The 22,641-nt window shown below is 38.0% G+C and overlaps 1 protein-coding gene across 2 annotated transcripts in view; it reads right to left on the bottom strand.

Moving 5' to 3' along the window:
- Positions 1-22,641, bottom strand: part of LOC149549941 (DNA ligase 4-like) — a 166,159-nt gene that overhangs the window by 128,806 nt on the left and 14,712 nt on the right. For both annotated transcript variants that reach the window (XM_089793146.1, XM_089793147.1), the window contains exons 2-3: positions 10,524-10,599; positions 10,193-10,317 (exon numbers count right to left, since the gene is read on the bottom strand). In XM_089793146.1, the coding sequence (XP_089649272.1) occupies positions 10,193-10,223 (31 nt within the window). In that variant the 5' untranslated portion in view covers positions 10,224-10,317; positions 10,524-10,599. The remainder of the gene's footprint in view (positions 1-10,192; positions 10,318-10,523; positions 10,600-22,641) is intronic.

Below are 22,641 nucleotides of genomic sequence, written 5' to 3'. Positions count from 1 at the left end.
CCTCTCCATTCCTGCAGATCGACGTCTTTCCATGTCAACTCATGATGGTTTTTCTTCTTATGTATTACATGCCTCTATTTATGACTTAAGCTCCTTCCAATAACATGATGGTAAAAAATTGTTATCAACAATATTTTGAACCTTAGAAATGTCATTAGTCCCTATGTTGATTATACTACCCACTCCAATTACATTTCAGTTTTGTTTGTTTAATATATGTTTATTAGACCATTTGGGGATGACTTCTTAATCAGTCTAATTACTATCATTATGAATTTTACCAAAATATAGTATTCATATTTAATATTGAATGCTTGTTTACAAATAAGTAATAATATTAATATTTAATAACATTGATGTTAAAATATATTGATTAATGATGCTAACATTAATGTATCGTCCTAATATATTTGTTAGTCTTTTTTTTTGTAAGGTTTGCATATTAACCCTTCTTCATCTCGGTCTCTTAATCATGCTTTGATATCATTTTTTACCACTATAATACTCTATAATTAATATTTAAATTTAGATATTAAAATATTACTTATCTCTTAAAATAATTTCTCTTAGTAGAAACCTTTAGCTTTATGTTTTTATAAGGATATGACAGCCCCAATCCACCAAGCACAAACTCTAAACTAGGTTTTTCATTGGGCTTCAAATCAAAATATATCCATTTGTCAAGCAGGTCCCTAAGAGGCAAGCGTGTACTTGAATCTAGAATTGACAATTTGATGATTGAAATCTCCTTTTCCTTTATGACTAGACTTTTTTCCCGTTCTTTTATGTTAGCTCAAAACTTGGCACAACATGAAAATTCTACCACACCTTTGCTAGCTTCAATTCTTAACCCTATCCTTACAGCCCTACTTATTCTCACACAACATTTCTAGAACAACTCATACACCACTTAAATCGAGAAATTCATGTTGCTAGTTGCCATTTAATTGTAGGCTCCAATTATAATAATCCTCCATGGTACTTGTCATCACAGCATGTGTAATGTCCCCTTTTTAGCATTCATAGCATGATGTTGTCGTTAGCCTATTTCCCCACAATCCCGTAGGCTAACCAGGACATTAAAGGGACTTAGAGGCCATTTGGCCTAGATAGTTTCAGTTGCAGGTCTTTCTGAAGGGTTTTGAGGAAACTTTGGGCATACTTACTATTTATAGTAAGTCATCTTGGACATGGTCGGACATCCAGTGGCAGCGGTATGTCGATGGTAATTGTTTAAAATCAATAAGAAGACTTGTTTATCATTGATAAGATTTGTTATGCATTAATAAAGCTATTTTATAAAGTTAAATTTAAATATTTAACTTTATTAATGCATAGACTATAGTTTGTGGGAAATATTTAAATTAAAAGTCCCCTTTATTTTATAACACATTGGAGACATAAGTTACATAAAGGGAGTTATGTTTTATCCCACATTGAGAAAATGAAGGACTGAGCTCTTGTGAGAACACTATAAAAGAAATGGAAAAGCTTCTTTTTAGTATGCTTGGATGAAGATTAATGTTATGTTGCTGGATATTTGTTTATCGGGCTTGGAGGACAGAATCCCTCTTTGCTAGCATTTTCTTCGCTGTTGAAAGACACAGTCAAGAGGATTAATGGTGTTTCCAAACATACTGGGTTTCATATAGTGTTTTTCTACAATACGGATGAATAGTGTTTTGCTACAGTGCGAATGAATAGTGAATTTGCTACAATGCGTGAACAGTATTTGCAACAAGTTTATTGTTTATTTTTGCCGATTTGAGGGTTTGGAAGGCTGCCAACTACATCTGCAAAAATACTACAGCAACTAATTCCAAGTTTCTTCTGTCAAATTTTAATACTTTTGCATTGTAGTTGTTGAATACGAGACTGATATTTGTTGCAGCATGTTAAACAATTGTATGAGCACATTTACATGGCAAAAATCAATATTTAATTAGCAAATAAGAAGTTTTAGATTTTCCTATATATTGTAGTATGTGTGCCAAGTGTTTGACAAAAATGCTATGTTGAGTTATTAAGAAAATTAATTGATATCATAAAGTAGCTTGCAAGTTTCTTTATTTGGGAAAAAATAGGGGAGGATATTACAGTGGTATCAGAGCTATAAGTCTTGCCATCCTATGGGGGTCTTATAGGGAATTTGGAACAGCCGGATAGAGGGGAAAGTGTTTGACGAAATGTCAAAACACTAAAATTAGAGCATTTGCGACAAGGGCCTTATAATTTCCGCAGTACCAGAGCAAGACAAAATAGGATTTCAAACCTGCAGAGTGAACAGTCTAGTTCATCCGTGCAGGTGGACATAGAATCCAATCATACAAACACAGAGGAGGTATTCTTTGATCAAGACAGCAATATGGGTGACCAAGATGACAGGAATACAGGATTAGGCAGAGGCGGGAATGTCGGTCCAGATCAGGGAGAGGAAAGATTTTTGCAGTTATTAGACACCTTGGCACAGGGACAACGATTAGCAGAGCAGAGAGCACAGGAACAAAGTCAAAGATTGGAGCTTATGATGCAGATGATGGCTCGTCAAATGGGGTTGAATGCTAATGTGGGTGGAGGAAATAATCAGAATGGTAATAATTAGGATAGGACACATAATGGAGGCGAACAAGTTGGGAACAATTTCAGTCATGCACCCCAGCAAACTAGGACAGTGAGTTCGAGGCCCATGATTCCCACATTTCCTCCTAGAGCTCTAGAGCAGCCCGTACCAGAGCCCCAAATCATTGATATACAGGACCAGTTGAGGAGAGATTGGGAAGCCGGAGGTCCAGATTTTATTGCTGGAATTACCTCTAGGGAGTATATGGATGTGCGGATGAAACATATGCCACGTGGACATGACAGAAACCAGAGCTATGAGCTATGAAAGAAAGTACGAAAACTTCAGTTACCATATTATGATGGCTCGAGGAAGTCTACAGCAAGAGCTTGGGTTCAAAAGCTTGACACATACTTTCAATTGAACTCTATGCCTGAGGAAGAAGCTATTAAGTATGCAACAATTCATCTAGATGGGTTAGCACACGAGTGGTGACATCATGGTATGGTCACTATGGGATATGCACACATTACCTCATATGTGGAGTTTACAAAGAGACTGATTGAACGATTTGATAGGAAGGATCCAGAACTCCATTTCAAGGAGTTAGCTCAGCTTAAACAGTGGGGATCATTGGAAACATACATTTCAGAGATTCAAAAACTTGCAGTGTTAGTAACAGATGTATCTGAACGAAGGATACTGGTTCTATTTATGGATGGGTTAGCTGATCCGTTGAGAGGGTGGATTAAAGCTCTCAACCCTCCCACTTTGCAGGAAGCCATTAAGAAAGCTCGTGACATGGATTCCTCTTCAGCTTCTAAAAATAAATTCCAAGCAAAGAGTTTCCCTTCGAGGAAAGATAAGGACAGTAAACCTTTTCATAGAGAGGTTCAGCCACCTAAGGAGGAAAGTAAGAGGTTGGACAATGAAACACTTAATGATCTCAGGAAGAAGAAGCTTTGTTTTCATTGCAGGGAGCCTTGGGATTTGTCACATAAGTGTCCACTGAAAGCAAAAGCTAAGCAGATGGAGTACTTTTCAGCCGAAAAGTCAGTGGAGGGAGATTCAAAGCAATCATCAGAATCAGATGGAGATGATAAGTTTTCACATGAGGAAGCACACAATGATAGCACGATAGCTCAGTCATCTAGTATACAGGAGGTCGTCACTTTCAGAGTTAGGGGTACTTTGGATGGACAAAGATTTGTGGCACTCATTGATACAGGGGCAACACATAACTTGATTGATGAGAAGTTTGTGTCACACAGAGGGCTACATACAGAGGAGTATAAGGGATTTAAGGTGATGGTTGCCAATGGCTTCAAAATCGACTGTACCAAGAAAATCACCAATTTGCAACTTCCTTTGGGAGATTATGACATGGTGGGAGATTTCTTTATGGTCAACATTGGTGATCAAGATATGGTGCTTGGGATGAATTGGATGAAGTCTCTGGAAGAGTTTACATTTAACCTCCAAAAAATGGAAATGAGGTTTGAGGCAAATGGTAAGAAGATAGTGCTCAGAGGTTTGTCAGATGGGAGACTTCAAGTGGTGTCACTCAAGCGGATGCAGAGTTTCTTTAGACATGACCAGGTGCAGTGGACAGCAGAGTTCAGAGTAATGCCTAAGGTGACAGAGCAACATAAACAGGAGTATCCACCTGATGTACAAAAAATAATAACCAAACACACTAAGTTGTTTGGTGAGATACCTCCAGGGAGACCCTTAGATAGGGGAATTGAGCATGTTATTGAGTTAGAGGAAGGGGCTAAGCTTGTTATCATCACACCTTACCGCCATCCAAAGAGATATAAGGATGAAATAGAAAAGGCAATTAAGGAGTTGATTGACATGGGGCACATACGGCCAAGCAAGAGTCCTTTCGCTTCTTTAGTAGTATTGGTGAAGGAGGAGGATGGTACAATGAGGATGTACATTGATTATAGGGAGCTAAACAAGAAGACAATCAAGAACCGATACCCTATTCCGCGCATTGATAGGCTTATTGATGAATTGCACGGTGCCTGCTACTTCTCTAAGATTGATTTGAGATCTGGCTACCACCAGATACAAGTTAGAGAGGTGGATGTGGAGAAGACAGCTTTTAGATGCCACTACGGACATTTTGAGTTCTTAGTCATGCCCTTTGGGTTGACTAATGCCCCCGCCACTTTCCAGTCCTGTATGAATAGAGTGTTCAAAGATCAGTTGAGGAAGTTTGTGTTGATTTTTTTTTATGATATACTGATATACAGCCGTACTTGGGAGGAACATTTGAACCATATTGATGCAATGCTCAGCATTCTAGAGAGGGAGTCATTATATGCCAAGATGAGTAAATGCGAGTTTGGGATGACAGAGTTGCTCTATCCAGGGCATATTATTAGTGCAGGAAGTGTTCGGGTTGACCCAAACAAGATCAAGGCCATTCTGGATTGGCCACCGCCGAGGAACACTTCACAACTCAAGGGATCTCTTGGGCTTTGCGGGTTCTACCACAGATTTGTGAAGGGATTTTCATTGATAGCAGCACCACTTACAGATTTGACACGGAGAGACAATTTCAAGTGGTCAGAGAGGGCTCGGGATTGTTTTGACAAGTTCAAGGAGCTGATAAGTACATGTCCTGTTTAAGCCATTCCAAATTTCATCAGGCCTTTTGAGTTGCAGTGTGATGCCTCGAGAGAGGGTGTAGGAGCTGTCCTCATGCAGGACAAACATCCCATCGCATAAGAGAGCAAGAAATTACGAGGTGTTGAGAGAACTTACAGCATCTATGACAAAGAAATGCTAGCAATCATGCACGCGCTAGCTAAGTTCAAGCAATACTTAGCACGGAGCCGATTCACAATAAAAACAAATCATAACAGCTTGAAACATTTCCTTGGACAGAAGGATCTTAATGACAAGCAACAGAAATGGGTGAGTAAGTTACAGGCCTATGATTTTGACATAGTCTATGTCAAAGGGAAGAAAAATATTGTCGCAGATGCTTTATCGAGAAGGCCTCATTTGCTTGCTGTTGGGATAGTCATGGATGATTGGAGAGAGTTGATCTTGGTAGAGTATGCCAAGGATAGTTGGGCATCTAGTGTTATTGAAGGAGCTATTCAGGATAGTCGATACACTATTTTAAATGATTTGATCATTTACAAGGGAAGGATTTATTTGGTACTTAGGTCTGCCATGAAGCAAAAGATCTTGAGAGCATTTCATGATTCACCATTAGCAGGACATCTAAGATTTTTTAAGACATATCGGCAGGTGAGAGAGCGCTTCACTTGGAAGGGGCTTAAATCAGAAGTGCTACAGGTCGTTAGGGAGTGCTCAGTGTGTCAGCAGAACAAACAGGAACATTCCTTTCCAGTCGGTTTACTACAACCCCTACCTATACCAGAGAAGAAGTGAGATAGCATTTCCATGGATTTTATCACAGGCCTTCCAAAGGCACAAGATCGGGATTGTATTTTTGTTGTGGTAGATAGATTGACGAAATTTGCACATTTCTTTGCGATTTCGTCCACATATTCAACAGTACAGACAGCAAAGCTATTCTTTCAAGAGGTATTTAGATTACATGGGATGCCACGGAGCATAGTCAGCGACAGGGATAGGAGGTTTATGAGCCACTTTTGGCAGGAGTTGTTCAGGTTGTGTGGAACAGAGCTAACTCCAAGTACCAGTTACCATCCCAAACTGATGGGCAGACAGAGATAGTGAATAAATGAGTTAAGGGGTACCTTCGAAACTACATTGCAGGAGAGCAGAAGGCTTGGGTGAAGTGGCTACATCTAGGGGAGTACTGCTATAATACTTCTTTCCATATGTCTATTCAAATGTCACCTTTCATGGCACTGTACGGGTATTATGCTCCTAATTTTCTAGATTTGTTATTTGGAGACAGTAGGGTGCCTAAGGCCAAGGATATTTTGCAGGAGTGTCAGGACATTATGCGATCCTTGAAGGAAAATTTGCAAAAGGAACAAAATCAGCAGAAGCAATATGCTGATCAGCACAAGGTTGAGAGGTCTTTCGAGGTAGGAGGCATGGTGTACCTCATGTTACAGCCGTATAGACAGTCCTCTCTCAAGAAGAGTGGAGTAGAGAAATTGAAACCAGACTACTATGGACCATTCAAAGTAATCAGCAGAGTGGGCGAAGTAGCTTATGAGTTGGAGTTGCCTGGAGACAATAATGTGCATAATGTATTCCATGTGTCACGCCTTAAGAAGGCATTGGGCCACAATTCAGTGCCTTCAGTAGTATTGCCACCTCTTGATGATGAGGGAAAGCTTATCTTGGTTCCCGAGGCTATACTTGACTCCAGGGAGAGGGTGCTTCGCAGGCGGATCATCAAGAAGTACTTGGTCAAGTGGAGGAATCTACCAGTGCAGGATGCTACTTGGAAAAATGAGTAGATATTACAGCATCCAAAGTTGAAATTGCTTGAGGACAAGCAATTTTGGGAAGGACGGACTGTAATGTCCCCTTTTTAGCATTCATAGCATGATGTTGTCATTAGCCTATTTTCCCACAGTCCCGTAGGCTAACCAGGACATTAAAGGGACTTAGAGGCCATTTGGCCTAGATAGTTTCAATTGCAGGTCTTTCTGAGGGGTTTTGAGGAAACTTTGGGCATACTTACTATTTATAGTAAGTCATCTTGGACATGGTCGGACATCCAGTGGCAACGGTATGTCGATGGTAATTGTTTAAAATCGACAAGAAGACTTGTTTATCATTGATAAGATTTGTTATGAATTAATAAAGCTATTTTATAAAGTTAAATTTAAGTATTTAACTTTATTAATGCATAGACTATAGTTTGTGAGAAATATTTAAATTAAAAGAGTCCCCTTTATTTTATAACACATTGGAGACATAAGTTACATAAAAGGAGTTATGTTTTATCCCAGATTGAGAAAACGAAGGACTGAACTCTTGTGAGAACACTATAAAAGAAATGGAAGAGCTTCTTTTTAGTATGCTTGGATGAAGATTAATGTTATGTTGCTGGATATTTGTTTATCGGGCTTGGAGGACGGAATTCCTCTTTGCTAGCATTCTCTTCGCTGTTGAAAGACACAGTTAGGAGGATTAACGGTGTTTCCAAACATACTGGGTTTCATATAGTGTTTTGCTACAGTACGGATGATTAGTGTTTTGCTACAGTGCGGATGAATAGTGAATTTGCTACAGTGCGTGAACAGTATTTGCAACAAGTTTATTGTTTATTCTTGCTGATTTGAGGGTTTGGAAGGCTGCCAACTACATCTGCAAAAATACTACAGCAACTAATTCCAAGTTTCTTCTATCAAATTTTAATACTTTTGCATTGTAGTTGTTGAATACGAGACTGATATTTGTTGCAGCATGTTAAACAATTGTATGAGCACATTTACATGGCAAAAATCAATATTTAATTAGCAAATAAGAAGTTTCAGATTTTCCTATATATTGTAGTATGTGTGCCAAATGTTTGACAAAAATGCTATGTTGAGTTATTAAGAAAATTAATTGATATCATAAAGTAGCTTGCAAGTTTCTTTATTTGAGAAAAAATAGGGGAGGATATTACAGCATGCTCAAATTGAGCTCAAAATTCTTATGTGCAAAACATGGCATTTTCTCAAACATGTCTCTACAACATTACATGGCACACATCATTCACATGGCTCTCTGACTGGGCTGCACAACAAGCTTTGTAAATGGCTTCTATATGGCTCATAAAGCAACCACACAATGGCTTACCTTTCAGCTGGAAGTTGACAGTTCTTCTTTGAGCGATAGGAGCACTTATTCTTTGTTTGTGCATTTACTAAGGCAGAGTCCCATGGAGGGGGCTTGGGCTCTATTTTTTGGGAACTAGAGGTCCCATGCATTTTTTGGTGGGGGCTAAAGCTTTAATTAGAATCTTTTCCTAAATTATCGTAGCCCCTACTTTTTAGCTTTTTCATTTTGAGGGGATGAAAAAGGGGTGGGGCTGGAATTAGCCCCACCAGCTTAGGAGAAAATTTTGCCACTTGTCAATAATCTATTTTCATTTTCCCACCAAAAACCAATTCATCCCACCAAAATTATGAAAAAATGCAATTTTCATATTTAATATTTCATTTGCTGCCAGACGGTGACTGCCAGCTTCCTTGTTTGTAGGAGCTAATTGTTTAAAGCAGATTCACATTAAAAATTCATGAGACCGCTTCCGTTTAAAAGTTCCTAAAAAAGCTCAGCGGCAACCACTCTATTTTTAATCAAGCGGGTACCCATGGGACCTTACCCTATGCTTCTAAAACAATCCACTAGTCCACCTATGCTAACCCCTTTAAATATTTCAAACTTGCTTCAGGTTTGCCAATCAAAATACTTCCGATAAGCCTCCTATTGGCAACATTCAGCATACAGAATGTGTGAACAGTTATATGTGAATAAAATGCCATGCATCGCACCCTCTTCTCATCCTTGCTTTCTCACATATTAGCCCTACTCTAAGTTGCCAATTCGGGTTCGGGGACGGATTCGGGTTTGGGGTTCGGGTTCGTGAGTGTGTGTGTGTGTGTGTGTGTGTGTGTGCAAAAAAAAAGAGAAATGTTCATAGTTGTAAAAGTAACTTACGAAGTCATTTCATAGAATGAATATATCAATGTTATTTGATCATTGATCAATGCCAAATGTCAAAGATAAGCATTAAATGCTCGCTCATTAATCAATGTTAATATTGTAAAGAAAATCATATATTGAAAATATTTTTAAAAATGATATTTTAATGTAATCCAAAACACTTTTATGGCCCACAGTCCCAATTAGGGACCCTGCCCGGACCCGGATCCGGACCCAAGCACAAATCCGGATCCGGACCCGAGCTCTAGGGTCCGAACCCAGTAACTAAGGCCCAACTTAAATGGATTAAACATCTGCAATTTGAAGAGCTCAGTTGGCTCGAGAAATGTTTTCTCACCTACAGCTCCACAATAGCGAATTCTGTAAATGGACTCGTCATGCCTTAATAAACTTTGCATGAACATATAAGACATGAGCATCACCCTCTTACTCTCCCTTACCATGACACATACTCATCCCGATAACTATTTTTCTTGGTCAATCACTGAAATGGTGCTTCCTGACTCTGTTAAAAGTATTAAGATTTGTAGCTAAATACACAAATTGGAACAGAACAAATGACAATGCAGGGTGAAGATTTAGTGTGACAGAGCATCAGTACCAATTCACAAACCTCAAAACAATATTTCTGTCTTCACTTCCCAGATAGGCAGCGGCCATTTACAGAATTTTAACTAGTTTGATTTTTAAAAATTACTTTCTTTTATAGCATATAACAGTCGCCTTCATCAAGCTCCTGCTAGTTAACATTTTACTTGGACCAAATAGAAATATAAACATGGTATTTTTACCTAGCAATATAAATAAAGTTCCATCTTTTAAACACTTTTTAATGATAATTTAACTATTTAATGGAGAAAAAGTGACAAATGGAATCAAATAAGTCCCTGATTATGTCAAATTTGTTGAGATATTGTATGCCTATATCTCAGAAAAGCCTATTTCCAATCTAAAAATTTCAAAATTTGCACTGAAATCATTGATGCAAATTAGAATTTAGTAATTTACCAATTATCAGAAGATCGAGATCATTGCCCATTGAAATATAGTCTGGCTTTATCTTGCACCAACGACCATCACGATTATCAGCACACCATTGAGAACTGAGATCCTTCACAATAATGCCCTCATCTCTGAAGTATAAAGTTGAATTTGAGGAATCCAAATGATTGTCATAGAAAATGTCACCTTGTTATCATATGAATTTATTAAAAGGAACAGGAGCAGACCACACGGATAACAATCTAGCTACCAAAAAATATGAATATCAAATTTTCAAAACTCTTGTGCATTTCCTCTTTCCACTCACAGAGAAAAAATAAAACATAAAACTACATACCCATGTTGAACAGTACAGGCAAAGAAGTTGGCAAGTTCTTCCTTTGATGTTGGTAGTGTGGACCATCTGTTATTACCTGCAAAGAAGATAGAAAGACCAACTCAGAAGAAGAGGATCCTCAAGAAAAACGCATCATGCAACATGACAATAAAGGGGTGAACAAATAAATATAGGAGGAAACTGTATCTGGCAATTAACTAATAACCTTATAGGAATATATAATAAATTATACAGCTACAAAAATCACAGCAAATTTCCCTATAAAGAGGAAACTCCTGACTAAAAGTCTCAAGTAAACCAACGTAGCATGCCCAGACAGGACTCAAGCTAAACTAACTACAAGTGGGGCCTCAGAAAGTACTACTAAATAAAGGGATCACTCGGTTTGCTAATAGCCACCTTATCTCCTATTTTCCCTGATTCTTGGAGATTTTCTCTAATAATTTTTCAAAAATGCAATGTAGGTTATTTTTAATTTTTGCTAGGATCATAAAATACGGGAAATAGTTGTTCAAAAACATTACTAAAATACTGGCAGTGTTTATTCTATGCTGTAGCATGGTCAGTGAAAGCCCTAAACAAAGAGATCCTGGCTCTATCCTGCCCTAGATGGTTTACAATTAAGAATGTTTCTCCATTGTTGTGGACCTCTCAGCATCAAGTATTGGCCTTGCTTAGTAATGTGAATGTTTCTCCATTGTTGTGGACCTTTCTGCATCAAATATTGGCCTTGCTTGGTAATGTACTTAGGTTTGATGAATCCAAATCTATTAACCCGTACATGGACATTAGGCTTCATTTTTCCTTGTCCCCAGGGATAGAAATCCTTTAAATCTTGGAAATCAATCTTAAGGACTCAATAATTCATGTAACTGATTATTCTTAGCTGGAATAAAAAGTCCAGGGCTAATCAGAATCAAACTGATAATATAAACAAACCCAAAGTGGCTTCTGAGGAACCTAGGACCCATTGTAATGATCCCTTTTTATACATTTAAAGGATTTTCTTAATAATAACTAATTAGGGTAATTTGTGTCAGGGAATCATTAAAAATCTATTTTGGGTTTATGATCAATTCAATTTATTGGTTTAATTGTCTTATGTAAAGATCCCATTACTTCCTCTAATTATTAAGGTCATTATTAGATGGTAGATTTACTATATGAAGGTCACATGAAACAAACTACATACAACATCCCTCAAGGCCTTAGTATTGGGATACTCTGCCATGTGCCCAAAACTACTCCGCCTTTCCCTTCCACAAAATCCCTATCTAAAAATACCTTAGCGCGGAGTAAGAGATGGAATTTCCCATACTTAAATAAGATGGTTTATTACTATAATAAGATCCACTATATTAGATTTATACAAGTCCCTTTTGATAACATTGTAACTGTTCGATCATAAATCTAATAATGATAATATTGGAGATAGTTATATTTTGATAATCAAAAGATTAAGTCTTATAATGTTTTATTCTATATTTTGATAATCAAAAGATTAAGTCTTATAATGTTTTATTCAGTTATAAGAATATATTAGTTCCAATTTTAATGATCATTTATAATGATATTGCAGAATAATCTTAACACTTGTTGAGATCATAAAAATACTTTAATTATATGACTCAAATAGTATATCTAACATTCGAGATTATAATAGAACTACTCAATATATTTATATACCTTTAATATATTATGAGTTTCTCCCATTATTATAATTATCAATGAAAATTTATATTCAATTGTATTCATTTATACTTACCAATAATCACATAGGTTCTACCATAGTCAACTCTCACTCGGCAACAACTCGCCAAGCCCCCCGAAAAGAATCGAGAAAAACTTTGCCAATTTTTCAAAAAGACTCAAGAAAACCTCGCAAAGCTAAAAAACCACTTAAACTTAATTAATTTTTTTTTTTTTTGCAAAATTCAATGAAAAGATGCATGTAATGAGTTAATTAAAGTGAAAACAAAACAAACACGCAAAGTTTAGTTATATATAAATGCCTAATGGGTACAAAATCACATTCTCATGTGGAATGCTGGCAGGGTGCAAAATAGGAAATAGAATGTGTCAAACTAGAAGTAAATACATCATTACAATCACATCTCCCTCTTCCCAGCCATACTAGCATATTGTAATTCTCTATTTCATAAAATATATAGGCTTTTTGACTTTTGTTTTTAACTAAAAATTCATTTTTTTATAGAGTTTTTTGAAAAACTCTTCTCTTGCCAAGTCGCGAGTAAATCCGGGAAAAACTCATCGGTATCAAAAGCTCAACGATTACTTAAAACTTGCCAATTTTTCGGCGATTATGCCAAGTATGGCTTTTACAGCCCATGTTTTTCTTCCTCTCTACCACCCACATGCACTCGTTTTTGGCTCCCGTTGAATCTACAAATTGTTTTGGTCGCTAGGAAACATCCTCTTGCAGCTCACATTCATGTTTTGGAAAAATCGTGGTCATTTTCATGTGACCTTCAACTCTATTTTGAAAGTATTTTCTATAGGCACGTTTTGCAGTTTTTTGGACAATTTTTTACCATTTTTCTTGCAAATAGTGATTGATTTCTATTGCTCCAGCACCATCTAGTGTTTCTTCAAACCTCTCTCCTTGATGTACGACCCAAAGTTGATGATTCCACCATTTCTTTTATAGTCAAAAACAATTTTTTGTTTTTTTCAAAAACAGCTAGGGGTTCTTTCAAAAATCTCAGTGCTTTGTCGTTTTGAAAAATGTTTTACAAATCCCAACTAGGTCAATCTCCATTAGACACATCGTTTTTTGTGCCTCAAATTTTAAGCTAGCGGATTCAAAATCTAATTTCATATTCTTTTTAGGTTTTTTGAGCTCTCTTCTTTTTAGGTGTCTTTTCTTTTTTGGGTCTTCCATCAATCTGCCTCAAAGTCTGTGCCTTTTCAAATATTCACATTTTTTGCATCAAAACCGTGTCATGGCATCTCTAATCAATCTTCTCTCGAAAAGCAGTCAATGATTCAGCAAAAAGAACTACAACACTTGGAAGCAAAGAGATGGCAATCTTCGAGTATCATCGCCTTGAGGTGCTTGTTTTGGGTACCGAGAGTCATCCTACCACAATCGATGCTAATCAAGAGAAGTTTGACAAGAATAATCGTAAAGCGATTATGCTCATTAAGCTTTCAATTATTGATGATTAGTTTCCTCAAGTACCGTCTAGCAAGACAACTGCAAAAATCTGGAAAACACTGAAGGATCTCCACAAGACATAAGACAAAAGAAAAGCTCTCTTTTTTAAGAATCGATTATTCCCTAGTATTATGGATGAGCACATGTCCTTCTAGGAACATCTTCTAAACATTAAGAACATTATAGTTCAACTTGAGGCCATTGGCCATACAATGGAGGAAGAGGATATTGTTAAAATCTGAAAAGATTAATAACCCATAAAACTAGTGCAAAGAATAAATATCTAAACTATGAATGCAAATGATACAAAATCAAAATAGCAACACAGAGTTAGTCTCCATGAGAGTAATGCAAATGCTAGAAGCAAAATAGCATTAAGAGGATGCAAAAACAAGAGATGCAAATACAAGCCAGGTGGCATGCTTATTATATAGGCTAGGAAGAGGGAGGAGGTGGCAACACCGACCAATAAGGAGCAACCATCTATCGGACTAAAGATAGCAAAGTATCTTCTCAAGACAGCTAATGGATGCTCACATGTAGGAAGGTCACACCTCGCAACCATTCACTTAATAAGACATGCTTTATTAACCTAGGCAAGATTATTAAAAAGTGTAGGAAAAACTTAGCAATATAGGGAAAAATAAATAACTTACTAGGAAATAAAAAACTACATTAACACCCCCCCATAAGCAAAGCTTAGGTGGAGGAAGAAATAGGTCTTGGCAAGTCAAGCCTGATGAGGTACCCATGTACATAAAATTCCCCCAAATGAGAGAGAAAAGAGACCCCCCAAAAAAAGTCAGGACTTTGAGTTAGAGGAAGAGGCCCCCCCCCAAAAGATGAAGCATCCCGCACCCCCAGCAAAGCTCGCAAATGAAGGAACTTGCTCTCAGTGAAGGGTTTGGTGAAGATATCAGCAACCTTCTCGGAAGTTGGACAATAGCAAAGGTCAATGACGTCACCATGGATGAGCTCCAGGATTGAATGCATGTGGACCTCTATGTGTTTGGTATGCTGATGATGAACTGGATTCCGTGAGATCTGAATGGCACTCTGGTTATCACAAAATATGACTAATGGCCATCTATTCTAGATACCAAACTCAGTGAGAAGATGTTGAAGCCAAATGGCCTCAGTGGTGGCATTTACAGCCCCTCGATACTCAACCTCAGTAGAAGATAGAGCAATAGCAAATTGCTTTTTGCTCGACCAACAAACAAGACCTGAACCAAGGGAGAAGTTGTAACCTAAAGAAGACTTGTGATCCTAAGAATCACTCGCCTAATTTGAATCTGTGTAGCCCACCAAATCAAACTCAATAGTTGTTGCGTAGTGAATCCCACAACTGTGAGAACCCTGAATGTAGTGAAGGATCCGCTTGGCTACTTTCCAGTGTAGCTCATGAGGATCCTGCATGAATCGAGAGACCATGCCTACAACATATGAGATATCGGGTCTCATATGAGTCAGATAAATGAGACTCCCAACAAGTTGGCGGTATAAAGTGCCATCAACAAGTGGAGAAGAACACTGAGCCTCAAGTTTGACTCCAGAAAGGAAGGGAGTTGGAGCAGGCTTACAGTCAGCCATATGAAACCTCGAGAGTAAATCTAGAGCATACTTGGACTATGTGATGGTGATCCCGGAAGGAGACTAAAAGATCTCAATCCCGAGAAAGTAATGCAACAAGCCCAAGTCAGTCATCAAAAAACTGTCCTGAAGGACCACTTTAACAGCCTTAATGGTGGGTGAAGAACTTCCTGTGATCAACATACAAAACCAAAAATAGAAGTGAATCACCCTGTTGCAAAATGTAGACATTAGGATTGGAATGGCACCGAGTGAACCCAACTGATAGAAGGAGTGAGTCCACACGGAGACTTCCGAAGACGGCACACAAGTGAAGAATCCTGAAGGAAGCCCTATGGCTGCTCCATGTAGATCTCCTCATGAAGGTCACCGTGAAGAAAAGCACTCTTCACATCCATCTGATGTACTTCCCAACGATTAGCTGCAGCAATGGCAAGAACAAGTCGAATGGAATTCATTCGGGCAACTAGCGCAAAAGTCTTAGAGTAGTCAATCCCAGGAACCTAGGAGAATCCTTTGGCAACCAAGCAAGCCTTGTGTTTGTCAACTGATCCATCTGCTGCAAATTTTGTCCAATAGATCCACTTACATCGAACAAGTTTTTTTCCCTTAGGAAGAGGGACAAGATCCCAAGTGCGGTTCCTCATCAAGGAACTATACTCTTCCTGCATAGCTATATCCCACTCAAGAATATCAAAAGCCTCATGAAAGGACTATGGATCTAAGGCAGTAGCAATGAAGCGATGTGGAGCATCCAGGAATTGTGAACGAGTCTGCTTGGTGTCTGATGGATCCCCACCCAATCACCTGCAGACTGCAAGGTCTATCTAGCCCAAAGTGGACCGAAAGATGGAGAATCTGGAGGCGAATCATTAACCTCTAAATGATGACTAGGAGAGGAAGGAGGTGAGTTCTCTGAATCACTCTCTGCATCGAAAGTGGAGGTAGAAGACTATTCAGGTGAATCTGACTCATCAGAAGACCTGTCATGTATTCCAAGTGACTCCAACGTCAAAGCAGGAGTTGGAGAAGTGATAGAAAGTGACCTTGAAGATCCCTCCTCAAACTGAACACTCCTCTCAATGAACAACTCATGTGTAGTAGGGTGGAGTAATCGATAACCCTTCACACCATTAGGATAACCTACAAATATGCAAGGTTTGCTCTGCGGAACCAAGGCCTTGCATTTCTCTGCAGAAATGTGGGCCCACGCAGGAGAGCCAAAAACTCGAAAGTGCTTAACTGATGGTTTCCGATCACTCCAAGCTTCAAAAGGAGTAACTCCCTTCAAGGCTCAGTGAGGAACACAGTTCTGGATATAACAAGCACAGTTAATGGCCTCTACCCAATACTGTGGTGCAAGAGATCTAAAGTGAATCATACAGTTTGCCATTTCCTTCAAGGATCTATTCTTTCGTTTTGCAACACCATTCTGCTGAGGATTGTATGGAATTGAATTTTGTAAATCAATCCCCTTTGAAGTGCAAAATCTTTCAAACCGATGGTTGACATACTCACCACCATTGTTTGTGCGCAAGACTTTGATGGCTTTCCTGGATTGCTTTTCTACAAAAAATTTGAAGTCCTAAAAATGATCAAATACCTCTAACTTCTGTTTGAGAAAGTAAACCCAAGTATATCGAGAAAAGTCATCAATGAATGTGAGGACATATCGGGCCCTGCTGAAAGGATGCTAAAATGGACCAGCCAAATCACTGTGAACTAACTTTGGTATCTGTGAAGCTCTCCATGCCTTACTTTTGTCAAACTTTTCCCTAGGATGCTTACCAAGAATGCAACCTTGGCAAAAACTGCCTGAGAATTGAACTGAAGGCAACCCTGTGACCATGCTCTGCTGGTTGAGCTGATGCAAATAACGGAAGTTAAGATGGCCAAACCGCTCATGCCATAATTTACTCACATCATTTGAGTGAGTGAGCAAAACAGTCGAAGGAGGATCAGGAATAAAGTGAGAAAACAGAGAGTTGTGACTAATGATCTGCTCTCCCAACTGCAAATGTAGAATCACTATGCAACTCACATATCTCCACTGAATCAAGAGTGAACTCAACTTGCTTGCCTGAACCTATGTGAGTGATCTAGTAGATTGATAGGAGATTAGTTGATAATGAGGGTACACAAAGAACATCATGTAATGTGCCATCCCCCACATCAACAGACCCTCTCCCACACACCTCAACAGGAGTGTCATCACCCATCAAAATAGAAGGCATAGTACACGGCTCCAAGGATGCAAGTTCTTCCTGAGATGAAGCCATGTGGTGCAAAGCACCCGAATCAAGAACCCAAATGGATGGTGAGGAAGCAACTGCAACAAGAGCCTTGCCCTTTCCTTTCCCCTTGCTGTTTTCTTTTGCCTTGTTAGACACTTCATTAGAACTTTGTTTGATAGACTCAGGAACACTGATATTATTCTTCTCAAGAATGTATGTCAAGTGATCAATTTGTTTCTTCAAACATTTATGTTCATCATGATCGAGTCTTTTACAATAGGCACAATTGACCTTTTCTTTCTTAGGCTTATCGCCCTTGGAAGATGGGGTATCAATAGTTGCTTTTGAAGCAACCGGTAACTGATATTTTTTTTCCTTGCTATTATTTTGTTTCTCATCCTTACTATTGTTGTTACTACTTTGTCCTTATTGTTCTTTTGTGTCTTGGTTGGCAGCCAAGGCATGTGACTTAGAGGACTTAAGAGTGCCCATCTGGATTAGCTTGTCCTGTTCTCGAGTGAGATTGACAGCAAAATCATCTAAAGATGGCATGGTGAATTGAGTACCAAGTGCACCCTTAGTAGCATAGAAGGTAGAGACAAACACAGAATACTCTGAACTTAGCTTAGAGAGAATACTAAGAATCAGTTGTTCATCTTTCTTTTCAATTCCACATTGTTTTAACTACAGCCTTAGTGATTTCAATTTGGTGAAGAAATCCTGGATTGTATTGAAATTGCCTAGACTTAAACTAATTAGTTCATTTTCCAACATATGACCCCTCATTGAATCTTGTGTGCCAAATAGTGTTTCTAGCTCTGTCCATATTTCATTTGGTGTATACAAAGACTCAATGTGAAATAGCAAGTCAGGAGAAACAGACAAACACAATGTTCCACATGCCTCATCACATTTGTTAAACCACTTAGGCTTGTCTTCATCTTTATCAAGTTCACTTTCAAGTCCCATAGTTATCCTATTTAATCCAGCTTTCATTAAATAAATTGTCATGCGTGATTTTCACTCAAAGTAATTGTATGGAGTTAGGATAGGCATATTTGTTTGATCCATGATGAAGAAATGCTAAAAAGAAGAGAACCCAAATACCCCCACCTTTTTACTCAATCAAAGAATCTCCCCCAAAGAAATATGATTTGGCACTTTATTTTAGTGCATTTACAACTACCACTAGCAAGAAATACTAAGTCGTCTTGATTTCAATGCATTACAAAAACCCTCACAAAGAGCATATGCTGAAAGTGAAACTTAGGCACAATACTCAAGGAAACAAATAGCACCGCTGCGATCTACTCGAAAAATCATGAACTTTCAAAAAAATAATCACCTTGATACTAGGTCATATGAGAAAGTTATGCTCCTCCAAAGTTTTCAAAACGAGACCTGTGCAAAGTCACCGCCGAGAATCTACAATTTCTGAAAAATTTATGCATGAAAATCAAAAAACGATTGCACTAGTGGATAAAGCACAAAATAATAGCTAAGATCATAACAAGAATCATTGAAATCGAAATCCGTATGAGAAAGAACGAGGCATTTGAAAACTGCATTCAAAACTGCGACTGCCAATGGAGAGGCGTACAACTGTAGCTTTCTGCGCTCAATTCTACAAAATATACAGATTGCATGCAAAAACTAAAAAATACCCAAATAATTTTTCGGGGCTGCGAACAAAACCCAGAAAGCGTTTTTCTTGCTAATGTACAAAAGATGTAGTTGTAGTGTAGATCAGACGCCTTTAACAACAAAGAATGGCCCCAACAACCAAAAAACGACCCCAGCAACCAAAAGATGTCATGAAAAGATTGAATCAACTACCTAAGTCAATGAATGGCATGTTGGAACCTGCAATATTGATTGAAAACACCTAATATGCAAGTTAGTTGTCAGATTTGAGATTGAAACCCCAGTTTTGCAACTTGTATGATGATCTTTGATCTCAGTGGAATGAAAGCGAAATGTGACTTTCTCAAGTCTCCTGGACGCGTTGGAACAACCACAAATATTGCCAGTATAAACCAAAATGTTGTAAGCACCCAAAGATTAAAAACATTTTTGTCAAACTTTTCTGATTCTCAAGATCATCCGAAGATGCGAAGAAGAGCATACTGGGTTTTTCAAAAACTTATAATAAGATTTATTAGCCCCCCCTGAATCTCTCAAATAAGGAAACTAAAATCAACTCTTACACATAGAGAACCTCTAATACCATGTTAGAATCTGAAAAAATTAATAACCCAAAAAACTAGTACAAAAAATAAATATCTAAACTACGAATGCAAATGATACAAAATCAAAATAGCAACACAGAGTTAGTTTCGAAGAGAGTAATGCAAATGCTAGAAGTAAAATAGCATTAAGAGGATGCAAAAACAAGAGATGCAAATACAAACTAGGTAGCATACTTATGTAGGCTAGGAAGAGGGAGGAGGTGGCAACACCGACCAATGAAGAGCAACCATCTATCGGACTAAAGATAGCAAAGTATTTTCCCAGGATAGCTAATGGATGCTCACATGTAGGAAGGTGACACCTCGCAACCATTCACCTAATAAGACATGCTTTATTAACCTAAGCGAGATTATTAAAAAGTGTAAGAAAAACCTAGCAATATAGGGAAAAATAAATAACCTACTAGGAAATAAAAAACTACACTAACAGATATGGTGGTCATTACTCTGAAAAGTCTACCATCATCCTATGAGCACTTTATTGAGATGCTCATCATTACTACAACTAATGCTGACCTCGAATTTCCAGATTTGTGCACTCATCATTACTACAACTAATGCTGACCTCGAATTTCCAGATTTGTGCACCAAACTTCTGCAGCAGGACCGTTGGAAACAACAATTTGGTAGCAGTGCTCCTTCATCCTCCTTTGAACAAGCATTTTCAGCTCAATTCTTTCACAACGATAAAGGCTCATCTCAATCATCCACTTTGTCTTAGGATAGCTACAAGAAGGAGCAATTTGGTGCAACTATTGCCACAAATATGGTCATGTGATCCGAGAATGCAGGACTCACATTGCTTCAGAACAGTGGAAGCAAGGAGGGTCTCAGCAACAGGCCAGTATTGCAGAACATGGAGAGACCACTGATCAGCCCATGTCTGCCTTTTATGCATTTTGAGGATTCGCCTACAAATTATTTTGTTTTGAAGTTAGATTGACCATTGAGAGAGGGTATTAGAGTTAAATTCTCTCTATTTTTGTTCTCTATCTTCTGTAGATTTACTTCTATTTCTAATGGTCACTCCTCTTCTATGTTTGCATATTCTCTCTTTGTTCGAAATGGAAACTTTCTCTTTCTCTCTCCAGAATGTTTCTCTCTCTTTGTTCATTATAGAAACATTCATGTGTATACTTGTATATATAGATCATTTATGATCTCTATTTTAATAAGACATTCATTATTTTACTATAATATGGACATGATTGGAACCTTTAGTGATGTCATATCGATGATACATGTCTAATATCAACTAGAGTATTATATTATCATTGATGTGATTTATCATACATTAATAAATTAGTTATAAAGTTACTCAAACATTGAACTTTAGTAATGGTAGACGATAGCAGATGGAGAAAAATTGAAGTCCATTTGTTTAATATTGTATATATAAAATGTTTGCCAACTTTAGTTGAAGGAAAAATATTTTAAATAGTATGGGAAATATTAAAGAAAACGCAATCATAAGAAAATAGGGGAAACTCAACTGCAAGAAAATAGGGGAAATGCAAAAAGTGATTTTAACTATCCCACATCGATAAGGCAAAGTGAATGAGCTCTTATGAGAGCATTATAAAAGAGTTTGAAGAGCTCTCTAGGTTCTTTTAGTTTCTCTTTAGGTTCTTTCAGAGTTGGCTCCCACCATCTTCGAGCTCAAACAAATCATCATATTGATTGTAGGGAGCAGATTTGTATGCTCTGTACTTTAGGGGAGGTGGAGAATGACGCTCATTTCCTTTTTCGTTGTCCCATCTACTATGAGATTAGAGGGAGATTCTTTTGCTTATTTAGGGAATGCTTTTCTCTCCATGACTTTTTCAGCTACTATGATCAGAGATGTCTTGCTCTTTATATTCGTGAGACCGCCACGCTCCGTGATAGCATGATCCGGACACTGCTTCCCCACCGGCACTCATCTACTCAGCTCATTACTGCCTTCTTTACACCATTATATCCTTTGAGTGGTGTGAAAAGGTCTTCCAGCTCTCTTCGGGCTATTGGGCCTTCCAGATGTGTCAAATCCCGTTCCGACTACTTGCATCAGCGGCGTTCGTCTGGGAGTGGACAAAGACAGGGCATTGCCTCTTCACATCGGCATTTGTTTCATTCTGTGACAGATTTCTTTTCGCCCAAGAAAGACTCCTAGCGCTTTCTTGGTCTCTGTTCTTTATGGTTATTTCTTTAGCTGTTTTTGTTTTGTTCGGACATCTTTGTATGCTCCTTTTGGGGTTTGCTTCACTGTTGTAATCTTTTCAGTCCCATAGATCTCTTTTGGTCTTTTGTTGGACATTAATATCATTATCTTATCTTATCTCTTTAAACAAAATGGAAATTATACGAAATTGATGAAATATTGGAGAAATTTGTCTTTAAGGGTTTATAAGGATGAAATCCCTCATGAATGACATTCTCTTCAATGTTGAAAGACGTGATCAGAACAATTGCTAAGGCTTTGCTACAAAATAATCACAGTTGAGATATATATTATTTACGTTTGGTGGCATGCTAATGGCTGCACTGCTATGAATGATTTGTTGGAGGTATTATATACATTTTGAGGACATCGCATGTCATACATTTTAGATACAGCTCAAAACAGAGTTGCATCATTTGTGAAAGGATCCTAGGAGGCCATACACGTCTGGGACATCTACAAAAGGTATTATTTATGCCTGCAATACTTCAATATTCAGTTGTACCAGTCTGCGATCTCTTAAGACAGGGCTGTACAGATTAAACAAGGGTAGATAGAGGCTGTGCAGACTTGTAGCTGTATTAATCATGGTGTATCACTCATAAGAAAAATCTTACCGAGGCTGAAACTAAATTTGGGGCTGCATTTGTGGTAGGCAATTCAC

The sequence above is a fragment of the Cupressus sempervirens genome, chromosome 7, assembly GCF_028749045.1.
Source record: "Cupressus sempervirens isolate cs-2001-9-10 chromosome 7, ASM2874904v1, whole genome shotgun sequence".
NCBI lineage: Eukaryota > Viridiplantae > Streptophyta > Pinopsida > Cupressales > Cupressaceae > Cupressus > Cupressus sempervirens.
The sequence above is the reverse complement of the archived record's forward strand: the minus strand, read 5'-3'. Positions and strand labels throughout refer to the sequence as shown.